The sequence below is a fragment of the Macrobrachium rosenbergii genome, chromosome 23 (genome assembly GCF_040412425.1).
Source record: "Macrobrachium rosenbergii isolate ZJJX-2024 chromosome 23, ASM4041242v1, whole genome shotgun sequence".
Lineage (NCBI taxonomy): Eukaryota > Metazoa > Arthropoda > Malacostraca > Decapoda > Palaemonidae > Macrobrachium > Macrobrachium rosenbergii.
In genome coordinates this window covers 12,624,190-12,644,297 of record NC_089763.1, presented here as the reverse complement: position 1 = coordinate 12,644,297, position 20,108 = coordinate 12,624,190, and the positions used below count along the sequence as shown (strand labels likewise).

The 20,108-nt window shown below is 40.9% G+C and overlaps 1 protein-coding gene across 1 annotated transcript in view; it reads right to left on the bottom strand.

Annotated features, from left to right (window-relative positions):
• The window catches only part of CAHbeta (carbonic anhydrase beta), an 85,330-nt gene that overhangs the window by 17,971 nt on the left and 47,251 nt on the right, over positions 1-20,108 (bottom strand). Inside the window, exon 4 of the mRNA XM_067125275.1 lies at positions 4,853-5,014. Coding sequence (XP_066981376.1) covers positions 4,853-5,014 — 162 coding nt within the window. The remainder of the gene's footprint in view (positions 1-4,852; positions 5,015-20,108) is intronic.

The window sequence follows — 20,108 nt, the reverse complement described above, 5'->3', positions numbered from 1 at the left end:
ACAATGATATATCAGAGTTTCTTTTATATCAGTGTAGGCCTGGACACTTTGATACATTGTCTCGGTGAGCCACTGTATCTTAAAAGATAAGAACTAAAATTAGCAACAATCCTTGAGTTTATTTATGGACAAATATTTACCAGATGTACTGGGATGAGGAGATGCAGTAGCTTTTAGTGAGTTATACATGCTCTTTCTAATATTCTTTTGTGGAGCACTTTATTTTGAAAAATTACATTTACAGCTGACATACTATCATACAAAATAAATACTACTACCAGCAAAAATCCCTGAGTATTTATGGGCAAATATATTCAAGATGTACTGGGAAGATGAGATGTAGTACCTTCCCCTGTGAAATCTCTAGGGAGATTGTTCTACCTCATATCACCAGCTGTGGTGTAAGTGTTGCTACAAGAGTTGCCATAAGTAATTTATAGCCAATTCAAGTGATTTGAATATTTCCCAACATAGTTTATTCAAATAGCATGGCACGAAATAATGATTCTCATGTGAACCTATCCAGATTGAACCAAGTTTCCATTATTATGCCTCACAGGATCACACCCAGATGCAAGGGGGTTAATAACACTAACCAGTACAGTACTGGAAAGTATTTGCTACATCCTGCCAAGGAGCCATAAACGATTCATGTAAACAAGGTTTCAACACACACATCTGGCTGAACACATTGTCTATTCATTTATAATACATAAACTTCCAATATTAAATATAACCAGGGGATAGTTGTATAGTAATAAAAAAATTCTTTATGATGTTTCTAAATATTAATGAGAAGAGAAAGGGCACTTGGTTTAAAACTAAGTCACAAAGTTAAGAATACAAGGGGATGGCAAGTCAAGGCTACCACTTCTGTACTGGGAAGGAATATTAGGCTATAACATCGTTTCTTTACACTGTAAACTCAAATTATCTAAGTATAATGTATAACCATTGACTAATGATTTTAAATAACAAAATTTCTAATAACTGTAATTTTAAAAATCATGTCACAGCTAACTGGAAGCACAGAACGCATAACATTGCCTAGTAGCATAATCCAGATTCCCCACCTTGAGGGATGTACCAGCTAGCAAATTTAACAATAATGCCTAACCGCTAAAATATTCAAGAACTAATTTTTTTTACAGGGGCTTAAGACTAAGCTGCAATATCCCGTCAATAAGGCACTAGGAATAAATAAGATTAAGTGTGGTAATCACTGTAGGCAGGAGAAAGAACCCTCTGGCCTTAAATCCATTTATACTCTATCACTGGCACTATTCTGACCAAGAATTCTTTGAGAGAATTCTTTGAAATCAGTTGGATATCTTATGGAGCCTCTGGAGAACCATAAGGGTAAATCCTTTAAGGATAAACAGCGACTACACTATCACAAAATACCAATATAAGCATCATGATTTTGACACTACAACAGTTTTACAAAATCACAAACATGACTATATCGCCACCATCATCACGACTACAATCTGTAAAATATGAAACATACCAACTAAAATGGTACAACATAATCAGATTTTGCAAGTGGTTGCTTTAGTTACTCCCTTACCTAAGTAGGATGGTGCATTATAACCCATTAAAAAAGTTATAGTTTTGTTTTACTATTACATAAATGATACAAAAATACAATGGAAGATTTATCACATGAATTTTGAAAGGGCATTTGGCAGAGTACTAAGACAAGCAATTAGAGGTACATTATGAAGGCAAAGACTATCAGAGAGACTTACTGAGAAACAAAGTACTATAATTTGACTGAAGGTCTACAGTAATGGCAGTGGCATTACGCCAGATGCAGCTAAGATAAATGATGGCGTCCCTGAAGGAATCACCCAAGGACTTTATTGCTCACTGCAGTAATCGATAAAGCTACTATGAATGCCTGAAGGAAGGACTCTAAGAGCAGTTACATGCTGATAAATTTGTGTAACAAAAAGAAATACAAAAAAGATCTTCAAAATATTTAAAAGATAAAGGATCCAGGAAGAGTGAGTAAAAATAATATAATAAACTAAGATAGTGATGCAAAGATATAAATACTTATTCTCCATTATATAGCTTTACCTTCTGCACCCACAAAGTTATGAAAGATAAGAAATTCAAAGGTTCTCCCCATTTTCCATAAGTACTGTACTGGCTTATATCCATCTACTTCCCCCACCCTCCACCAGGGACCTGTAAGTACAAACACTAAATGGCAGGCAGAATCCTTTGCATTTGGAACGTAGGGAGGATGCGAAGGTCATTTTATAATGGAGAGGTAAGTATTCCCACATTAATGAAGAGGTGGGGAAAGTAAAATCAGCTATCCCTATAAGAGCCAGCCCTTACTATATTTAAGTACAACCAACAGTGTATAAACAATAGTGTTTATTTACCTAATGTAAAAAAATCCATAGGCTGTTTCTGACGCTATTAAGGATTTTACATCAAGTTGAGACCCTCATTATATGGTGATTGAGGTATCATGGAAGATGACACCTTAAACTGCATTGAGTAAGGTGGGGAAAGTCTTGTGCCATGACTCTGCTAAGCATCAGCATATATACAACATCTCAGAAAGCACCCATGGATATGAAGATACCCCTATACAATGCACTGTGTACCTAAGAGCTTTCCATAACTTGAATGGGTTTCTGACTAATAGAAAGACAAGCACGCTACTACTATTTCAACTCAGAGTAGTACTTCACCTGCACAAACTAGGGGCACTAAAGCTCTGCAAGAATTGTATTACAATTGATATCCCTTAAGAAATCGAAGGTAAAAATCTGAATTACATTTCAACTAGGAAGCTTCAATAACTTTGAAAGGTTTTCCCAGAAATTAAATGTGTTGCAAATGCATGAATATCATGCAACTTGAATCTCAAGGAAGACATAAAAGTAGAATACTCGAGCAAATGTGCTCCGTAAACCAAGTACCTCCCAAAAACAGACATTGCATTTTCACTGAGAGGAACATTTGGATCCATTATACTACAAAACAAATTCTTAATATTCCTATGAATGTTATTAGTTTTAAATAAGTAAGCAACAAGAGCTCTTAATGGGCAAAGAACAGCAATTTCCTCATCAGGAGTAACCCTGGATCATGTTTTGCCTTAAACATGAGCAAGAAAGACACAATTGCCTTGACTCTGGAAAAACAAACTCTGAACAACAGGGCTTATATTTTGCTAAAACACTTGGAAGTGCTAGTGCTAGCAAGAACAGTCCTTTCATCATAAGCTCCTTTAAGGGGATTGTCTCTGGCTGTCTGAAAGGAGCTGAAGAGAGATACTTAGGAACAACAGTTTGGAGAGAAAATCCTGGTCAGATATATCAAACAATGAAGAGACTCTGGAAATCAGACCCTCCTTATCCACCAGGGTGTAAACCATGTCATGCAACAACATACAGTCGTCTAACTTGTTGGTAACCTCTTGCATCATAGCACAGGAGAAAAAAGTCACAGCAATCCAAACTTCAGCAGTCTACAGCATACCATCCACTATTCAAGCCAGAGGATCTTGAACTGGCGATAAAGCAGCAGAATATGATTCTTCCTGGTTGCAGACAGGTTGGAATCACATACACAGCTCCAACTGCTTGCCGCAAATCTTCAAATGTAGAGCCCATTACATCACTAATGCTTGATCTTTGCAGCAGAGTACTGTACATCTACTAGAAATGTTCATTATGAACAATTTACTTTAGCAAAGGTAACAGATTAGGATTAGGCTTTTCATGCGCTAACAAGCAAGCAGACTCAGGGTGCATGACTGGGCATGTTGGTGGTAAGGCTAGACAAGAGTGGAGGCACAGGAGAATTACCCAAAAACAAGTGAGCTTTGAGAGAGGGTAATAAGGATAAAATACACTATACTGAGTCAAAAAGGAAGCTTGCAATGGAGTCAGAGAATGAGAATACATAGAGGAAGCCCGATTGAAAGACAGAGAAGTAGGGGAAGGTTTATCCTGTCTCTCTCACTCTTACCAGCAACATTATGCTTCACAGAAGCACTCTTTTGCTGCTTCCTCTATCTGTCAGTTTCCCTCCTCTTATGGTATTAACATAAGAAAGCATATCACTTTCATTCTTGCTCTTGCAAACATCACATCTGTTGACAAAAACACAGTCGACATCCTTGCACTGAATGTACAAGTCATGTTGAAAACTGAAAGTCAATATATCCTATTATGTCAGCCACATACCTTGCATACTTCATTATTACTGGAATTCATCAAAATCCAAAACCAAAGAAATTCCAAGACAAACTTTAAAACAGCAACAAAAATCTTAGGAGTAATTTCACTGCCTACAAGCTGGCATTTGTACCTATAGGCCCCTCGGTAGAGGGTGGGGGAAGTAGATGAATACAGATCAGTACTAATAGAAAATGGGGAGAGCCTTTAAATTTTCCTATCTGTCATACCTTCACTGGCTCATAAGGTAAAGCTAAACAATAAAGAGGTAAGTTTCATTTTAAAAAATAACATTGAAAACATTACTGTAGTCCAGTGAAGGGATAAATGCAATGCAGTATGTGCATATATCACACAATCAGAACTGAAAAATTATATAAGTATGGGATTTTCAATGTCTGGAACATATAAAAAAGTTAATAGTAGTATCAATGATGCCAGAGTTTGTAAGTTTACAAAAGGCCCTAATACTACAATACAGTGCTGCTTGGTTTTCATGACTTTTGTTGCTGTTTATCAGTAAATTTATTGATCTGTTTATTGATTTGTCTTTATTCACTTGGATACTACAGTAAATAGATTATGTAAAAGGTTAAATAAAATGGAATTCTATGAAAAACATAGCACTATAACAAATACATTACCTGAAAAATAAGAGGTGCTTGAAAATCAGCAACTTCTAGCTGGGCATATTTTGCGATGGATGAATGTCCATGACGAACAAGCCATGCCTTCAATGGGGACTGCTTTATTATTTCTTGTGACGTTCGGTCAGAATTTCGCATCATATGTAACATGTTCATAGCCTGCATGGGTGAAATATCTAAGAAATACATCCATTTATTCTGCATACCTATCATAACTGACTGTATTAATGAAAATAAAACAAAAATAATTCTTTGAGTAAACCAGTGGGCTTACAAAATTTCAGATCCCTTTCAACAATAATATATAATATTCAATATACGGCAACTGCATATTTCCATTACTATTCAATACTGTAAATGAAGCAAAATCACTGTAATTAAAATAAAAATACACCATGATAATTGGAAAAACAAGATTTATGTTATTTCTCCATACAAAACCATGATTACTGTATCTAACATCCTTATTAAGAGGATTAAACTACTACAATATATATATTCTATAGTACTAAGGGATACTGTACTGAAAAAATTATGGGATTTGCAAGCATGGTAGTACTTGATGACACTATATGAATATTCTTAATACATTTAACTACCAAATAATGGTCATACCATTGTTTATCAAAAGAATTCTCTAAACTCTGATGCCATTCATGGATCTGCTACATGGTTGTAGCAATCAAATTATCTCCAACTACTCCAGTCATGAAACTGCACTCCATGCAGCAACACCTTGTATGTATGAAACTGTGGTAAATTACCGTAATACATCATACATTCATTTCTCTGTACTGATTTTTATACTTATCTGTTTGCTAGGTTTACACTATACAACCTTTCTTATATCTTTTCCCTTAACCCTTTAAGATTTTGATGATTACAATCATTATTCCTTTTTCAACTACAGTACTTAGATTCTAACAACTACATATATATGAAGGGAGTAGGCCCTCTTTTAAACAGGTCTTATTAAAAAGGATGGCTGTATTATGCGAATTTATCTTATATAGTGTCTTTTCTATCTTCCTTATGATTCGCTTTTCAGGCTCAGCGATGTTAGTCAGTAACTGGCCGATGTTCATGTTGGAAAAGGATAGTGTGCGGAATATGGGAAGCCTTTTATTAAAATATCCAATCAGAAATCGTTCCTTGACGTCCTTGTGGAACAGAGAGAGGCCTCTTTCTCTACGAGGGTCTACACGAAACGCATGAACCTGGGCATGTGTATGAACGGGGTGAGCGAGTGCCCCGAGAGGTATAAGCGCTCCACCATCAGCACCTACGTCAGGAGGGCCCTCTCACACTGCTCCTCCTGGAACGACACCCACGGAGAAATAGAACATGTAGCCCAAACCCTCATTGACAATGGACACCCAAACCAGGATATAGAAGAATCTATCAAGGCAAACATCTATAGATGGTACCGTCAGGAACCTCGCCCCGATGCCCCTGAACGCATAGAGCTCTTCTATAAAGGACAATTTCACCATAAATATAAAGAAGACGAACACGCCCTCAAAAACATCATCAAGAATAATGTCAGCCCTGTTGACTCCAACAAAAATATACATCTGGTTATTTATTACAAGAGCAGAAAGACGAGCAGCCTGGTTATGCAAAGAATAACCCAGGCCCCCTCAGCAGGACCCCTTGAAGAAAACCAACGTGGTATACCGGTACTCATGCCCCGTCCGAGGATGCCTCGGTTCTTACATCGGTATGACCACCATGCGTTTCTCCAAGAGGATTTCCTGCCACGCCCAAGAGGGGGCTATCTTTAATCATGCCAGGACCGTCCATAACCGGAGAATAGCAAGAAAAGACATAATCACGAACATCGAAATAATTGACCGAACTACCGACCACCGCCGCCTACGCCTCTTGGAAGCATTGCACATTGGGAAGGAGAAACCAACACTCAACATTACGCAAGAAACCTTTCTCCTCCCCACGGCAGCCAGGAGACATGCACCGAGCGATCCCCATAGCGAACGAGCGAATCAAAATTCGGCATCTGAGGATCGAAATTCTTCTCTTCATCCCCAGCACTACAACGCCTTTCGACGCAAGACGAAAACCGAACATCGACTTGGATGAGTAGGCTCCACCGAGGGTGCATGGCCCGGGCAGCCAATCATAATTCAGCACCAATCAAGACCCCCCCTATAAATACCAACCCGAGCACCTCGTTTCTTCAGACCTTCTGCAACCACGTCCAGAGGATGACCAACAAGCTGGTCGAAACATGTTGACGGTACCTAAAATAGAACCTGAACCCAGACGAACGATTTCTGATTGGATATTTTAATAAAAGACTTCCCATATTCCGCACACTATCCTTTTCCAACATGAACATCGGCCAGTTACTGACTAACATCGCTGAGCCTGAAAAGCGAATCATAAGGAAGATAGAAAAGACACTACAGTATATAAGATAAATTCGCATAATACAGCCATCCTTTTTCATAAAACTACATACATAGTCATCACTGAAAAACTTTTTTAAAATAAATTTACCATAATTCACAAAACAATGCCATAACAAAGATATCTGAATAATGTATGTGTGGCTGCTTGTTGTCGTCATATGACTGGCACGTATTCTGATTTAAAGCAAATTTTTTAGAAAAGCTGCACGAGCCATCATTCCACTCAGTGCATTTATGCCACTTAAGTATATTTTGCATTTCTTTCAGTGCACTTTGTGTACATATGCGTTCAAATAGTAATGAAATGCATATCATTGGAAAGGTAATTTATCATACTTTTACACTGTATAAAAAGAAATTAGATGTCACTTTTCTATGATTTATTGTGAATTTCTTTTAAAATTAACAAAATTTTTTTCATTATGGTAACTTTTACTTTTGATAGTTTTTTCTGGAATTTTTAAACATAGCAAGAGAAAGTTCAACTCTTTAGCTTTAAGATAAACCAAATTCATTAATTTAGCATGAAGTATAATGTTACACAGAGTAATCACAAACGTTATTGCTAAGCATTTTCACTCAGTGAAGGGGGAGTGTTCTGGCACAGACAGATTTTGATCTCCCTCTCACCTTCCGAATCCTCAGAGGATTAACTGCACAGTAATTTTAACTGCACCATGCGAAACTAGGGCTAATCTAGGTACAATAGGAGCTCCTTAGCCCAGGCTATCGTAGTCAGGAGTTTTTGAAAAGTATTGTATGCACACATTTTGACATTATACTGTAATAAATTATTATCATGCACAAAACAAAAACAAAGTATAGAAAAAATTAAGTTCAATTTTCTTACTCAAAATGAAGCATATTTGTGACAGAAGAAGGCTAGCCTACGAAGCTCAGCCACAAATTATGATATCCAGAAGAGAATTAAGCAAATCAAGGAAATGATTTAATATATTTGAGTACAGAAATACTAAAGTGATATCTATTAAATTTACATCTTGAGATCAGTTAAAAAAAATAGACATCTCTCTAACTGAGACGTTATCTTGTAAAAAACAGGTTTTGATGTAGGGAAAACCTATTTTTGGTAGCCACTATGAATCCTCAAAGGAGTTAGACTTTTATAGTCTCCCAGGGTTCCATAAGACAGACCAACCAATCTCAATGAATTCTCTTATAGTTGGTCTCAGCCATAATAGTGCTTGGAGGCACAGTGATAGAATATAAAGGACTCAGAACGAGAGCTCTATCTCCTGTCCACAATGATGAACTCAGTTTTCCCTTCATCCTACTCACACAAATGTGACAGCAGCATGTATATATGTCAGCTATCTTCCTCATTATACGCCAGGTCTGTGCAAGATAAATGCCCACCCTAGTCCCATGCCTTTTCATCAAAGAAAGTGGGTGGGTTTCAGGTCTTGCAGCGGCTACCGGAAATAGCAAATTTTTAAAGTAATTTTTATTTTTCCTACCATACAAACCTGAAGTTCTTTGCATAGGATTTAGCTTGCAAATGAGATGGAACGGCCATTTAACTTTCAGACAAAAATGTTAACTATCAACAGATAGGGGAAGCCCCATCCCCTGTCAGTCTGTACTCCACTTTGCCTTCTAGCCCAGGTATCATAGCGAGGAGTGGCTGAAGTTGGATGTGAATGCTAAGAACTTCAGGTTTGTATGTTAGGAAAACTACAAATATCTTTACAAATTTGCTATCTTTTCCTACACAAATACAAACCTTCATTCCCTAAATAGGAGACTTACTCATTGGTGGGAGGAGTCTGGGCAACTCTCTGACCTGACTGGTTGGTTCTACCCATCCGGGAATACCTTTCTGGTCTAAAAGAGCTGAGGAAGGAATCCTCCACCTCTAGCTTGTTGGACATATGGGATGTTGCAACTTCTAGACTTCTGGGCATGAATTAATGAGTTTGCATTCATTACCTTTTTTGAAGGCTTGAAAGAACCAGTATGTGCCGGGGACAATAAAACTTGCTATCAAAAGCCACCAGGTTTGTTTCATTGTCTATCCCACTCTTCCCTTGTCTAGAGAGAGGGGACATGCATCCAATTAATCTACAACAGAATGAAGGATAGGGTACCCCTGTCATGTGCTCACCTGCAACCCTCGTTCATCCAGCGTGTGAAGGCTCGCTACCTGACTCCCTGACATACAAGAGAGAAAGGTAAAAGAGAAAAGGGAGAAGGAGATCAGTCACTCACACACACACTCTCTCTTGCTTACTGAATACCTTAAATATGATGTTACCTGTCAGCTTAGGGGAACCAGCTGAGCTACACAACTTGTTGGGCATCCACCACAAGATCCAAGGAAAACGTGTCCAAGGACTTATGGGCAATATCCCAAAGGCAAAATGAGGTGAATGTGGTCTGTCATGACTACACACCTGCCCGTAGTACCCGATGAACCAAAAGGTTCTTTTGGAATGGCAGGGACAGGGAGATGCCCCTAACTTCATGAGCTCTCACCCAAACTGTACTCCCATCTTCCTCACCAGACATAGTGTACTCCCATTTGAGTCTCATGAAGCCAGAAAGAGATCATATCCTTGGACACCTGTTTCTTGGCCGAGCCAGTACTAATAAATAGGTGTCAACACTCAGGCCTGAGATGCCAAGTTCTCTTGAGGTAGTACCACAGCATCTGAACTGGACAAAGTACCATCTCATCCTGATTGCTACCAACAAAGTCCTCTGGGGAGGGAATTGAAAAGGACTTGAATCTAGTGTCAGGGGCCAACGGATTCTGAGTCTTTGTTACAAATTCCTGGACAAACTCAAGCAAAACAGATCCCCATCCCTCAAGTGCTTCACACCGAAATAACAAAAGTAAGGCCATGAAGCTCGCCTTCTCTCTATGCCAGTGCCAGGAAAACCAAGAAAACTGTTTTCAGGGTCAGACCCCTGTATGATGACTCGTTCAATGGTTCATATGGAGTACAAGTTAGGTTCTTCAAAAGAATCATATCCCACTTGGGAAGCCTAAGTTTCCTGGGTGGGCAAGACTGCTTGAAGCTTCTCAGGAGCACAAACATCTCCCATAAGGACACGAGATCTACAGTCAACCCCAGTATTTGCGGGGATAGGGACCAAAAACACCCGTGAATAGCTAAAATCCGCGAATATTTGACATCCCCCTATAAAAATGCTTATAACTGGCTATTTAAATATTTCAAAAACCAGCCCCCCCTCTAAAAACATTCATAACTGTTTATTTTAATGGTTCAAACACCAAATTTATACCTTAAACTATCATCCTACTGTTATATAAGAAAGCAAATTTGTACGAATGGTTTCCAGCATAAGCGTAGAATAGTTTGACTAAATGATTGTTCAGAAATTTTAGACTCCATTTAACTGCTTGTTTCGACTCTTATCATTCAGAACCGAAGGGTGTTGGAGGTCACGCCACAGCGACGGCAGAAATGGTCGAGAGTGAGAAGGTGTCTGTCTTCAGGAAGGCCACTGGTACTTTTAGAAGATACATCGCCGGAACCGGCGCAGCCACAAAGCTGAAGCATTCCGTTCCGATGTGAGTTTGACTGTCGGAGGAGCAGTGTTGGCCCATTCGTGTTATGTGCGTGTGGCCTGTGGATTTTGGGAATTTCAGGAATGTGGCTTTTTTCCTGGATTTTTGGTGTCCAGGCGTAGGGATCAGTGGTTGAAGAAGAACCTCTCGCTCAAGAAACTGTTTCCGAATACTGCTCCCTATTCAATCGGAGACCACTTGAACTGCTTGTTTAATGTCAGATAAGTTTTGGGTTTTTATATTTATTAATTATTTTTCCATATATTACTAGAGTTCTTAGATACCGTTCGATCTGCAAGTTATTATTTGTTTAAGCATAATAAAGTGCTAAGAAGTGTCGTTTTGGGTATTAATTCTCCTCCTCATTATTAAACCTGTTCATAAATATGTGCTATGGCTGTTCATGGTGTGGACGTCGTAACATATTTGGGGGCCTGACCGGGATTGAATGTGTTTGAACAAAACAGGTTTAAATGAGGAGATTATTTGTTCTATAGTTATTGTAGGTTTAAGTGAGATTAGTTTTGTAGCTATCGTGAACTAATCATGAGTGAGCCAGAGCTCAAACAGGGTATTTAGGAAGTGAATTGATGTCAAGAAATTTCAAAGAAATTTCTGTCGTCCTTGCTGGGGTTGCAGCTTTTTGTGGTTTGTGTAAACGAGAACTGGTGCTAATTGCAATTATCTAGACCTAGGTTTTACTATGGATATGAGAAAGGATGATTTAATAAAGGGCTTGATAGGACATTTAGGTATCGAGAGGAGAAGTCTGAAGTTTCAAGGGTAAAGGAAGATGATAGCATAGAAGCTTTGAAACTCAAAATACAGCTGAAGGAGTTAGACATAGTTGTTGAGCGTGAAAGAGCAGCAGAAAAGAGAGAGAGAGAGAAGAAAAGAGAGAGAGAGAGGACTTGAGCGTGAAAGAATGGAACACTAATTAAAGTTAGAGGAAATTAAAGGGAGACACAGACAAGGTAGCGGAGATTTGATGTAGCTAAATACATGAAGATGGTTCCTCTTTTGATGAAAAGGAAGTAACTAATTATTTTATGACTTTTGAGAAAGTAGCGAAGGGAATGGGCTGGCCTAAGACCTCATGGTCTATTTTGTTGCAATGTGCCTTGAAAGGTAGGGCTCAACAGGTATTCTCTAGTTTGTCTGAGGAGACTTGTGGTATTATGATGAATTGAAGAATTGTATTCTCAAAGCATATGAATTAGTGCCAGAAGCTTACAGGTTGAAGTTTCGTAGGCTTTGTAAGACAGGAGATCAGACTTACGTGAGATTTTCCTCGGATAAAGGCTAAAATGCTTGAAGATTGGTTGAGATCTAAAAATATAGAAGACTTTGAGGGATTTAAAACAGCTGATATTGTTAGAAGAGTTTAAAAATTGTTTGTCTAAGGATTTGAAGGTACATTTAGAAGAACTGCAGGTTGAAAGTGTAGAGAAGGCTGCTATTATGGCTGATGAATTTTCACTGACGCACAAAATTTTTGACGGGAAATGTTATTTTCATAATAAAATAAATTTTTGAACATACTTACCTGGTAGTTATATATATCGCTTAAGTCCCTGACGTCACGGCAGAAATTTCAAAACTCGCGCAATCGCCGATCGGTAGTCAGGTGAACCACCTGTGCGCCCTCTACCCAGGTACCTGGAACCATTCCAACTATTCCTCAGATCTCCCATGCCCTAGTCTCTAGAGGGGAGGAGGGTGGGAATATAATTATATATAACTACCAGGTAAGTATGTTCAAAAATTTATTTTATTATGAAAATAACATTTTTAAACATCTAACTTCCTGGTAGTTATATATATAGCTGATTGACACCTTTGGTGGAGGGTCAGAGACAGCTAACATCGTTGGAATTATAATTAAAGTTGCAAAACAACTCTAAGGTTCCTACCTGTTAAGGAAGCTGACTTCAATGTTTTTGCTCATTATGTCTGCATTCCTTAAGAGATCCAGCGATCCACCCAGGGGCTGAAAATCTCTAGGGCTGTCAACCGTGTATAACCTCTATGTGACTAGACCTCCTCTCAATACCCTTGTTAGGCGCTACCAAGGAACTTTCATCCCAATGATTGTGGAAGACTGTGCCCAATCTTCACAAACAACCATAAAATTTCAACCATTCCAAGGCAAGAACAAAAGGTATTGTTTTATGGAATTGGATTAAGGAAACTGACTTCAATGAACTCGCCCTCATTATGTCTGCATTCCTTAAGAGATCCAGCGATCCACCCAGGGGGCTGAAAATCTCTAGGGCTGTCAACCGGTGTATAACCTCTATGTGACTAGACCTCCTCTTCAATGAACCCTTGTTCCGTCACAAACAACCATAAAATTTCAACCATTTCAAGGCAAAGAACAAAAGGTATTGTTTTATGGAATTGGATTAAGGAAGCTGACTTCAATGAACTCCCCCTCATTATGTCTGCATTCCTTAAGAGATCCAGCGATCCACCCAGGGGCTGAAAAATCTCTAGGGGCTGTCAACCGTGTATAACCTCTATGTGACTAGACCTCCTCTCGATACCCTAGTTCCAGGCGCTTCCAAGGAACTTTCAAAACCAATGAATGCGGAAGACTGTGTCCAGTCTTCACAAACAACCATAAAAAATTCTCCATCCCAAAGTAAGAAAAAAGGGTATTGGTTTATGGGATTGTAGGGGTATTACCTCTCCCACTAGTAAATGCTATAAACGGACCCAGTGTATAGCAGTCTTCGATAATGTTTGGACTTGTTTTAGACAGTGAGAGGTAAATACTGACTTGTTTCTCCAGAAGGTCGTGTCCAAGATACTCTGCCGGGACCTGTTCTGTTTAAAACTACAGAGGTTGCTATTGCCCTGAACTCGTGCGCTTTACTTTCAGAATCTTATGTCCAAATCGCTACATTTCATATGAGCTTCTTTTATCAACTGTCTGATAAAATAAGACAGAGCATTCTTCGACATTTGTACAGAGAGCTTTTTGACTGAGCACCAAAGCCCTTCTGAATTCCTTCTTAAGTCCTTTTTCCTGTCCAGGTAGTGCCTTAGAGCCCTTAACTGGAATATGACTTTTCTGCCTTATCCCCTGTAATGTCCGTTAGATTTGGAATCTCGAACGTTCTGTGTCAGGGTTGTGATGAGTATTCATTTTTGCAAGGAATCCTAGTTGCAGTGAGCAGATTGCCTTGTCTTGTCTAAAGTCCATATTTTGCTGAGAGCATGTATCTCACTAACTCTTTTCGCTGTGGCCAAACTGAACAAGAAAAGAGTTGTCATGATGAGGTCCTTTAAAATGTTCTCTGTAAGGGATCGAAGCTATCCCCATGAGGAACCTCAGGACCACGTCTAGGTTCCATGCTGGTGAGTTCTGTACTCTCTCCTTAGCAGTTTGAAGAATCTGAGAAGGTCCTGAGATTCTTATTGTTTTATAGGTTTAAGTTTTTATGTCTAAAAAACTGCTGCCATCATGCTCCTATAACCCTTAATGGTAGAGGTAGGAAAAATTAAGCTTCCTCTTAAGTGTAGAAGGAAGTCCACAATTTGAGTTACAGAGGTACTGGAAGAGGACACATGGTTGCTCTTGTACCATCCTCTAAATATCTCCCACTTGGATTTGTATACCCTCATGGTGGATGACCTCCTTACTTTTCTATAGCACCAACTGCCTCTTTCGAAAAAACCTGTAGCTCTTGTAAGTTTTTTGATAGTCTGAAGGCAGTTACTTGTAGTGCTTGGGGTTCTGGTGATATCTTTCCAAGTGAGGTTGTTTGAGTAGATCTACTCTCTGAGGTAGGCTCTCGGGATGTCCACTATCCATTCCAGAACCTCTGTGAAACAATCTTTTGTCGGCCAGTAAAGAGCCACAATGGTCAATCTGGTACCCTCATGTGAAACAAATTTTTTGCAGTACCCTGTGTATTATCTTGAAAGAGGGAAATGCATACACGTCCAAGTTGGACCAGTCCACCAGGAACGTGTCTATGTATATAGCCCGGGATCTGGAACGGGGAGAGCAGTAAGTTTCCATCCTCTTCGTTTTGCTGTGGCGAAGAGATCTATGCAAGGACGTCGCCCCAAAGTCACCACATGCTACTGCACACGCCCTGATGTAGCATCCATTCTGTTGAGAGGACTTGATTTCCTGCTCAGAATGTCTGCCTCACATTTTTTTTCTCCCTTGGATAAAGCGGGTTACTAGTTTGACATTCTTTCTTTTGCCCAGAGAAGAAGTTCTCTTGTTGTCTCGTATAGAGACCTGGAGTGAGTGCCCCTTGTTTGCTGATGTAGGTCAACGCTGTTGTGTTGTCGGTGTTGACCTGCACCCTTTGTTGTTCCCCACTGTGTTCGAACTCACTGAGAGATAGAAGGATTGCAGTTAGTTCCTTCTAATTGATGTTTAACTTCTCCTGCTCTCTGGACCAGGAGCCCGAGACTTGTTATTTCCTAGTGTTGCTCCCCATACTGAGTCCGACGTGTCGGATAACAACACTAGGTCTGGGTTCCTCTAATATAGAGAAGGGACCTCCTGGAGCTTGATGGGGACGTTCCACCACTTTAAATACGGCCTTATTGGTTCCGAAATGGGGATGCACTTGGTCTCCAGTTCTATTTCCTTGTCCCAGTTCTGATTTAGATGAAACTGTAACGGGCATAGAATTAACCTCCCAAGGAGACAAACTGTTTCAGCGAGGAAAGGGTCCCCAGCAGACTCATCCATTCCTTCACCGAGCATGTCTGTCTTTATAAAGTCCTGAATTTTCTAAGGCTTGTCTGTCCCTTGCAATAGACGGAAAAGCCCGAAAAATCCTGACTCTGAATCTTCATCCTAAGGTATAGAACCTCTTGGGATGGGATCAGCTGAGATTTCTATCTGTTTATCAGTAGACCTAATTCTTCTATACCTAAATGTGGTCTGAAGATCCTCCAGGCAGCAGTGGGAAGGAGCTCTGAGGAACCAGCCTTCTAAGTACAAGGAGATTCTGATGCCTCTCGAGTGAAGAAAAACCTGCTACATTGGCAATCATCCTTTGTGAAAATCTTTGGAGACGCTTTGATGCCAGTGCATCTTGGCGCCCTGAGCTACCTCCACGTTTGGCTTCCAATATCTTGAAGCCTGACGATCCTGACGCCCAATGCCTTGACGCTGACATCCAGGTTTCATTGACGCTTGTCATCATGATGTTTCACTCCTAGATGCTTTGCCACTGCATCCAGCGTCTAGAGTTTCATTCACTATGTTCAGCATCTTAAACTTCTGGGAACCAGAAGCTTTAGTTGGACGTCTATTATCCTTCTTCTCTTTGCCTGGTTGTCACGCTTGTACCAGGGAAGACAAAGTCTGCTGCATATTTTGTATTAAAGCTATATGTGGGGCTTCCTGCTGTTGGGGACAGGTTGGGAAGCCTCAGGAACGGCATCTTTATTTCCTCCTCATCGTCAATAATGGATCATGGAGAGAGGGTTCTCAGACGAGTACCAATCCTAAGGAGGAAGAGGAGGATGTACGAAAGGCAGCACAGAGTCCATTACGCTCTTGCAGCCTGGTATCCTGACTGAACAGGACTGTCTACGTTTGTTCTTAGTAGGAAAGCTACCCTGGGGCTGGAAGGAAGAGCTCCGGGCTGCTCCAGTGGCTACAACCTGAAGTCTATGAAGTTTTATCATGACGTCCCTCAATATTGGGTAACTTGCTTTTGAGAGATCTCGGCTCCAGAGCCAGACGTCATCCCCAGTCTGCTTAGGCTGAAACAAAGAGACCGAAACTGAAAAACCTTTCCCGTGGACGAACTTCAGAAAATTCCTGGAGTTCGGGTGCATGGGGATGTAAAAATACGCATCCTGGAGGTCCAGTGAGGCCATCCAGTCATGCTGTCCGATGCTAGAACCGATTTTGTCGTTTCAATAGCGACCTTTGTTTATTGCACAGAAAAGTTGAGTGCAATCACGTCTAGCACCGGTCTCTAACCCCCAAGCATTTGGGGATCAGGAATAACCAGAATGTAGAATCCTGGGAATTCGGATCTTGAACTCTCTGTCTGGTCTCCTTTTGCAACATCATAGACACTTGTTGCTATAAAGCCTTTGCCTTTGTTCTGTTGTTGCATTTGGCAGAAAAGTCTAATTGCCTTGTTATATAGGGGCCTCCTCAGGTTGGACAGTCTGGCTCCTACCTCAGTCTGCAGGAAAAGAAAGGCAGGTTCTCTTTCTTCCCTGTTTAGAGCCTCTTCTGAGTTGCCATTCATCTACCCGCCTAGAGGAACCTCTATCGGAGGGTCGATGGAGGAGAAAAGGGCTGAGATACCTGAAACACAGGAACCTCAGCCTTACTCTTTTAGCGATGAAAGTCGTTGGTGGACTTTTCTTGCTGTTTTTTAGATATTAAATCTTACCTGGTTTTCTGGGCCAAGGATGAAAAGTCCTCTTTACCAAATCTTGAGAGAAGAGGTGAGAGGAAAAAGGGGTATAAATCAGTTCTGATTTTGATTGACGTGACCCCATTAGCCAGGAAAGAGCAAAGCAAAGATGGGCTCTTTTCTTCAGGATTTCCCGCTGAGAAAGATGCAGTAGATTCGTTGGAACTATATGTCCAAAGTCCTTTATCCATACACGACATCAGATATATGAGTTCTTGGTGTCAGTCGTGTTGAATAATTCCATCTTCCTTCCTGGGAAGGGGCAGGTATTTCGAGGCCGAACGATTCTCTAGTTTGATACTAAAAGCTAGACCTTGAGCTAGTTTGGTTGGAGGAAAAACAAAGGCTGTCTTTCATTGTTTCTCCTTCGAAAGTATCCATTCTTCGTAAATGCTGCCCTCTTAGACGCTTCAAGAGTAAATTCTGAAGGCGGGGAATGAGGAGCAGTCAGGTTAAATTTCTCTGGAAAAATTTTGAAAATCGCTTCATAAGTCTTTTCAAGTCTGATGAAAGCTGATGGCCTTTATATTGTCTACGTCGGAAATCTCTACAATAGGATTCACAGGAGAATGCAAGATATTATCGTTCTCTTTTTCCGATTTTCCTTGAAGACGGAAGTAGAGACGTCTTTCAAAATATCATCTTGACGCCTGGCGCCCAGTCTCTTGACGCCTGCAGGGCGTGTTGGCATCCATTTTCTTAAAGCTTAATGTCTTGGCGCCCAGCTTAATGACGCCCTGACATCCTGGTGTCTAACCTCGACACTTGACGTCCTGGCGCCCAGCTTCTTCGCCCGACGCCCTGGCGCCCAGCTACTTGACCCAAGTCCTGGCGCCCAGCCTCTGACGCTTGGATGTCCTGGCGCCCAGTTTCTGACGCCTGACGTCCTGGCGTCCAGCTTGAAGCCTGACGTCCTGGCATCCAGCTTCTCGACGCCGATGCCCTGGCGTCGAGTTTCTCGACGCCTGACTCCTCCTGGAGTCCTGGCACCCAGACTTCTAACATTCGTTGTCCCGCCAAACCTAGAGGTTACTTGAGAACTGGTCGCCTGTGCGACATCGGTCAAAAGTTTCCTCCGGTTGACGACTGACAGCAACTGGTGGACGAAAAAACACTTTAACCTCGCCTTTCCTATGGCGAGGGTGAGCGCCCTGGGAAGCGTCAACAGGTACGCTCGAGGGGACGACCGCTCGGTAACCAAAGCCTCTCGCCTCCCTTCATCTTTCGACATTCCTTCTCACAGGGGTTGGTGAGCTTGGAAGAGGTCCAGGACTAGGAGCGCAACAGGACCGAGCGGCCGCACCTCCACTGCACTTGCACTAACAACATATTAACACTTTTATTTTTTAGATCTCTTATTGTCGATCACATATTATCCCTGTCTTCTGAGAGGGATTTTACCTGTTGGGGCAGGGTCTGAATGGCCGCCAACAAAACATGAAGTGTTGGGTCCTTACCTGTTTCAGTAGGGGGGTTCAGAGACTACCACTACGGAGAAAGATCAATAGGATAGTTAGCAATGGGGCAAAAGAATTAACTATTCCCTTGAAGGTTATATCAAGAAGAGTGAGATACAGTACTCGGTTTGGCTCTTCTGAGCCGGTCTTCCATTCCCGTTCTTCAGACATACTGAGTGGGGATCCAAGGAGACTTTAGCAAGCCGCTTGCATCCCCACACACATTTTCACACTCGATGAAGATAGATATGTTATAAGAAAATCCAAAAGCTCACCAAACCAACAAAAAGCCAAGCCAAAGTGTACTTCACCAAAATAAGTAACTGAAAAACACAGGCTACGAGCGAAATTCCATCGATGTTACCGACACAGCGGCAGGGAAGATCTGAGGAATAGTTGGAATGGTTCCAGGTACCTGGGTAGAGGGCGCACAGGTGGTTCACCTGACTACCGATCGGCGATTGCCGCGAGTTTTTGAAATTCTGCCGTGACGTCAGGGACTTAAGCGATATATACTGTATAACTACCAGGGAAGTTAGATGTTTAAAAACAAAGTTTAAGTAAGGGTAGAAGCAGCAAAGAGGATTTTCAGGAATTAAAGGGTAGTAGAAGCAAAACGGAAAATGTAAGTGATTTAGATAGAAGTGGTGTAGCTGGATTTGAAAAGGTAGCAGTTTACTTAGTGGGCAGAGGATGCCAATTAAATGTTATAACTGCGGGAAATTGGGCCATAGAAAGGCAGACTGTTGGTCCTTGAGGGACGGTAAAAGAGAGCAAAAACCAGTTGCTTTTTAAGCAGGGTAAGTGCTGGTAGAGAGGCTAGTACAGTAATTGAGGGCGAAGGAAGCATCTGGGCTCTCGGATTTGGAGGAGGTGAGTCATTTGTGTCCTATGGCAGTGTAGCTACAGGAAGTGGTAGGGGCAAAAAAGGATTGGTTATCCTCAGAGATACAGGGCCCTGCAGTCATTGATTTTGGAAAGGGCATTGCCTGATTGTGTTGAGTATGAAGGTAAGGAAAATGTCTTGATTAAGAGTTTTCCAAAAAGAGGTAATCTCTTGTCCATATGAGACTATATTTTGGAGTTCTGATTATGCAACGGGTCCGGTTAAGGTCGCGTTGTGGAAGAAATTCCTGTTGAGGAGTAGATTTAATATTGGCCAATGATATTGGTGGTAACAAGGTTTTAAGTAACCCACAGTTGCTTAAATATCCTGAGATTCGTGCAAGCACGGAAAGCTTAGGACGAGAATTTCCCGGTATTTTTCCAGTGTGTGCTGTCACACGAGCAATGAGGAAAAGGGAAGGTATTAGTAATGCTAAAATTGATTTCTCTACATGTTTTCAGGAGAAATTTGGTGAGTGTTCTGAGCAGGGTAAGGTTTTGGCCTAA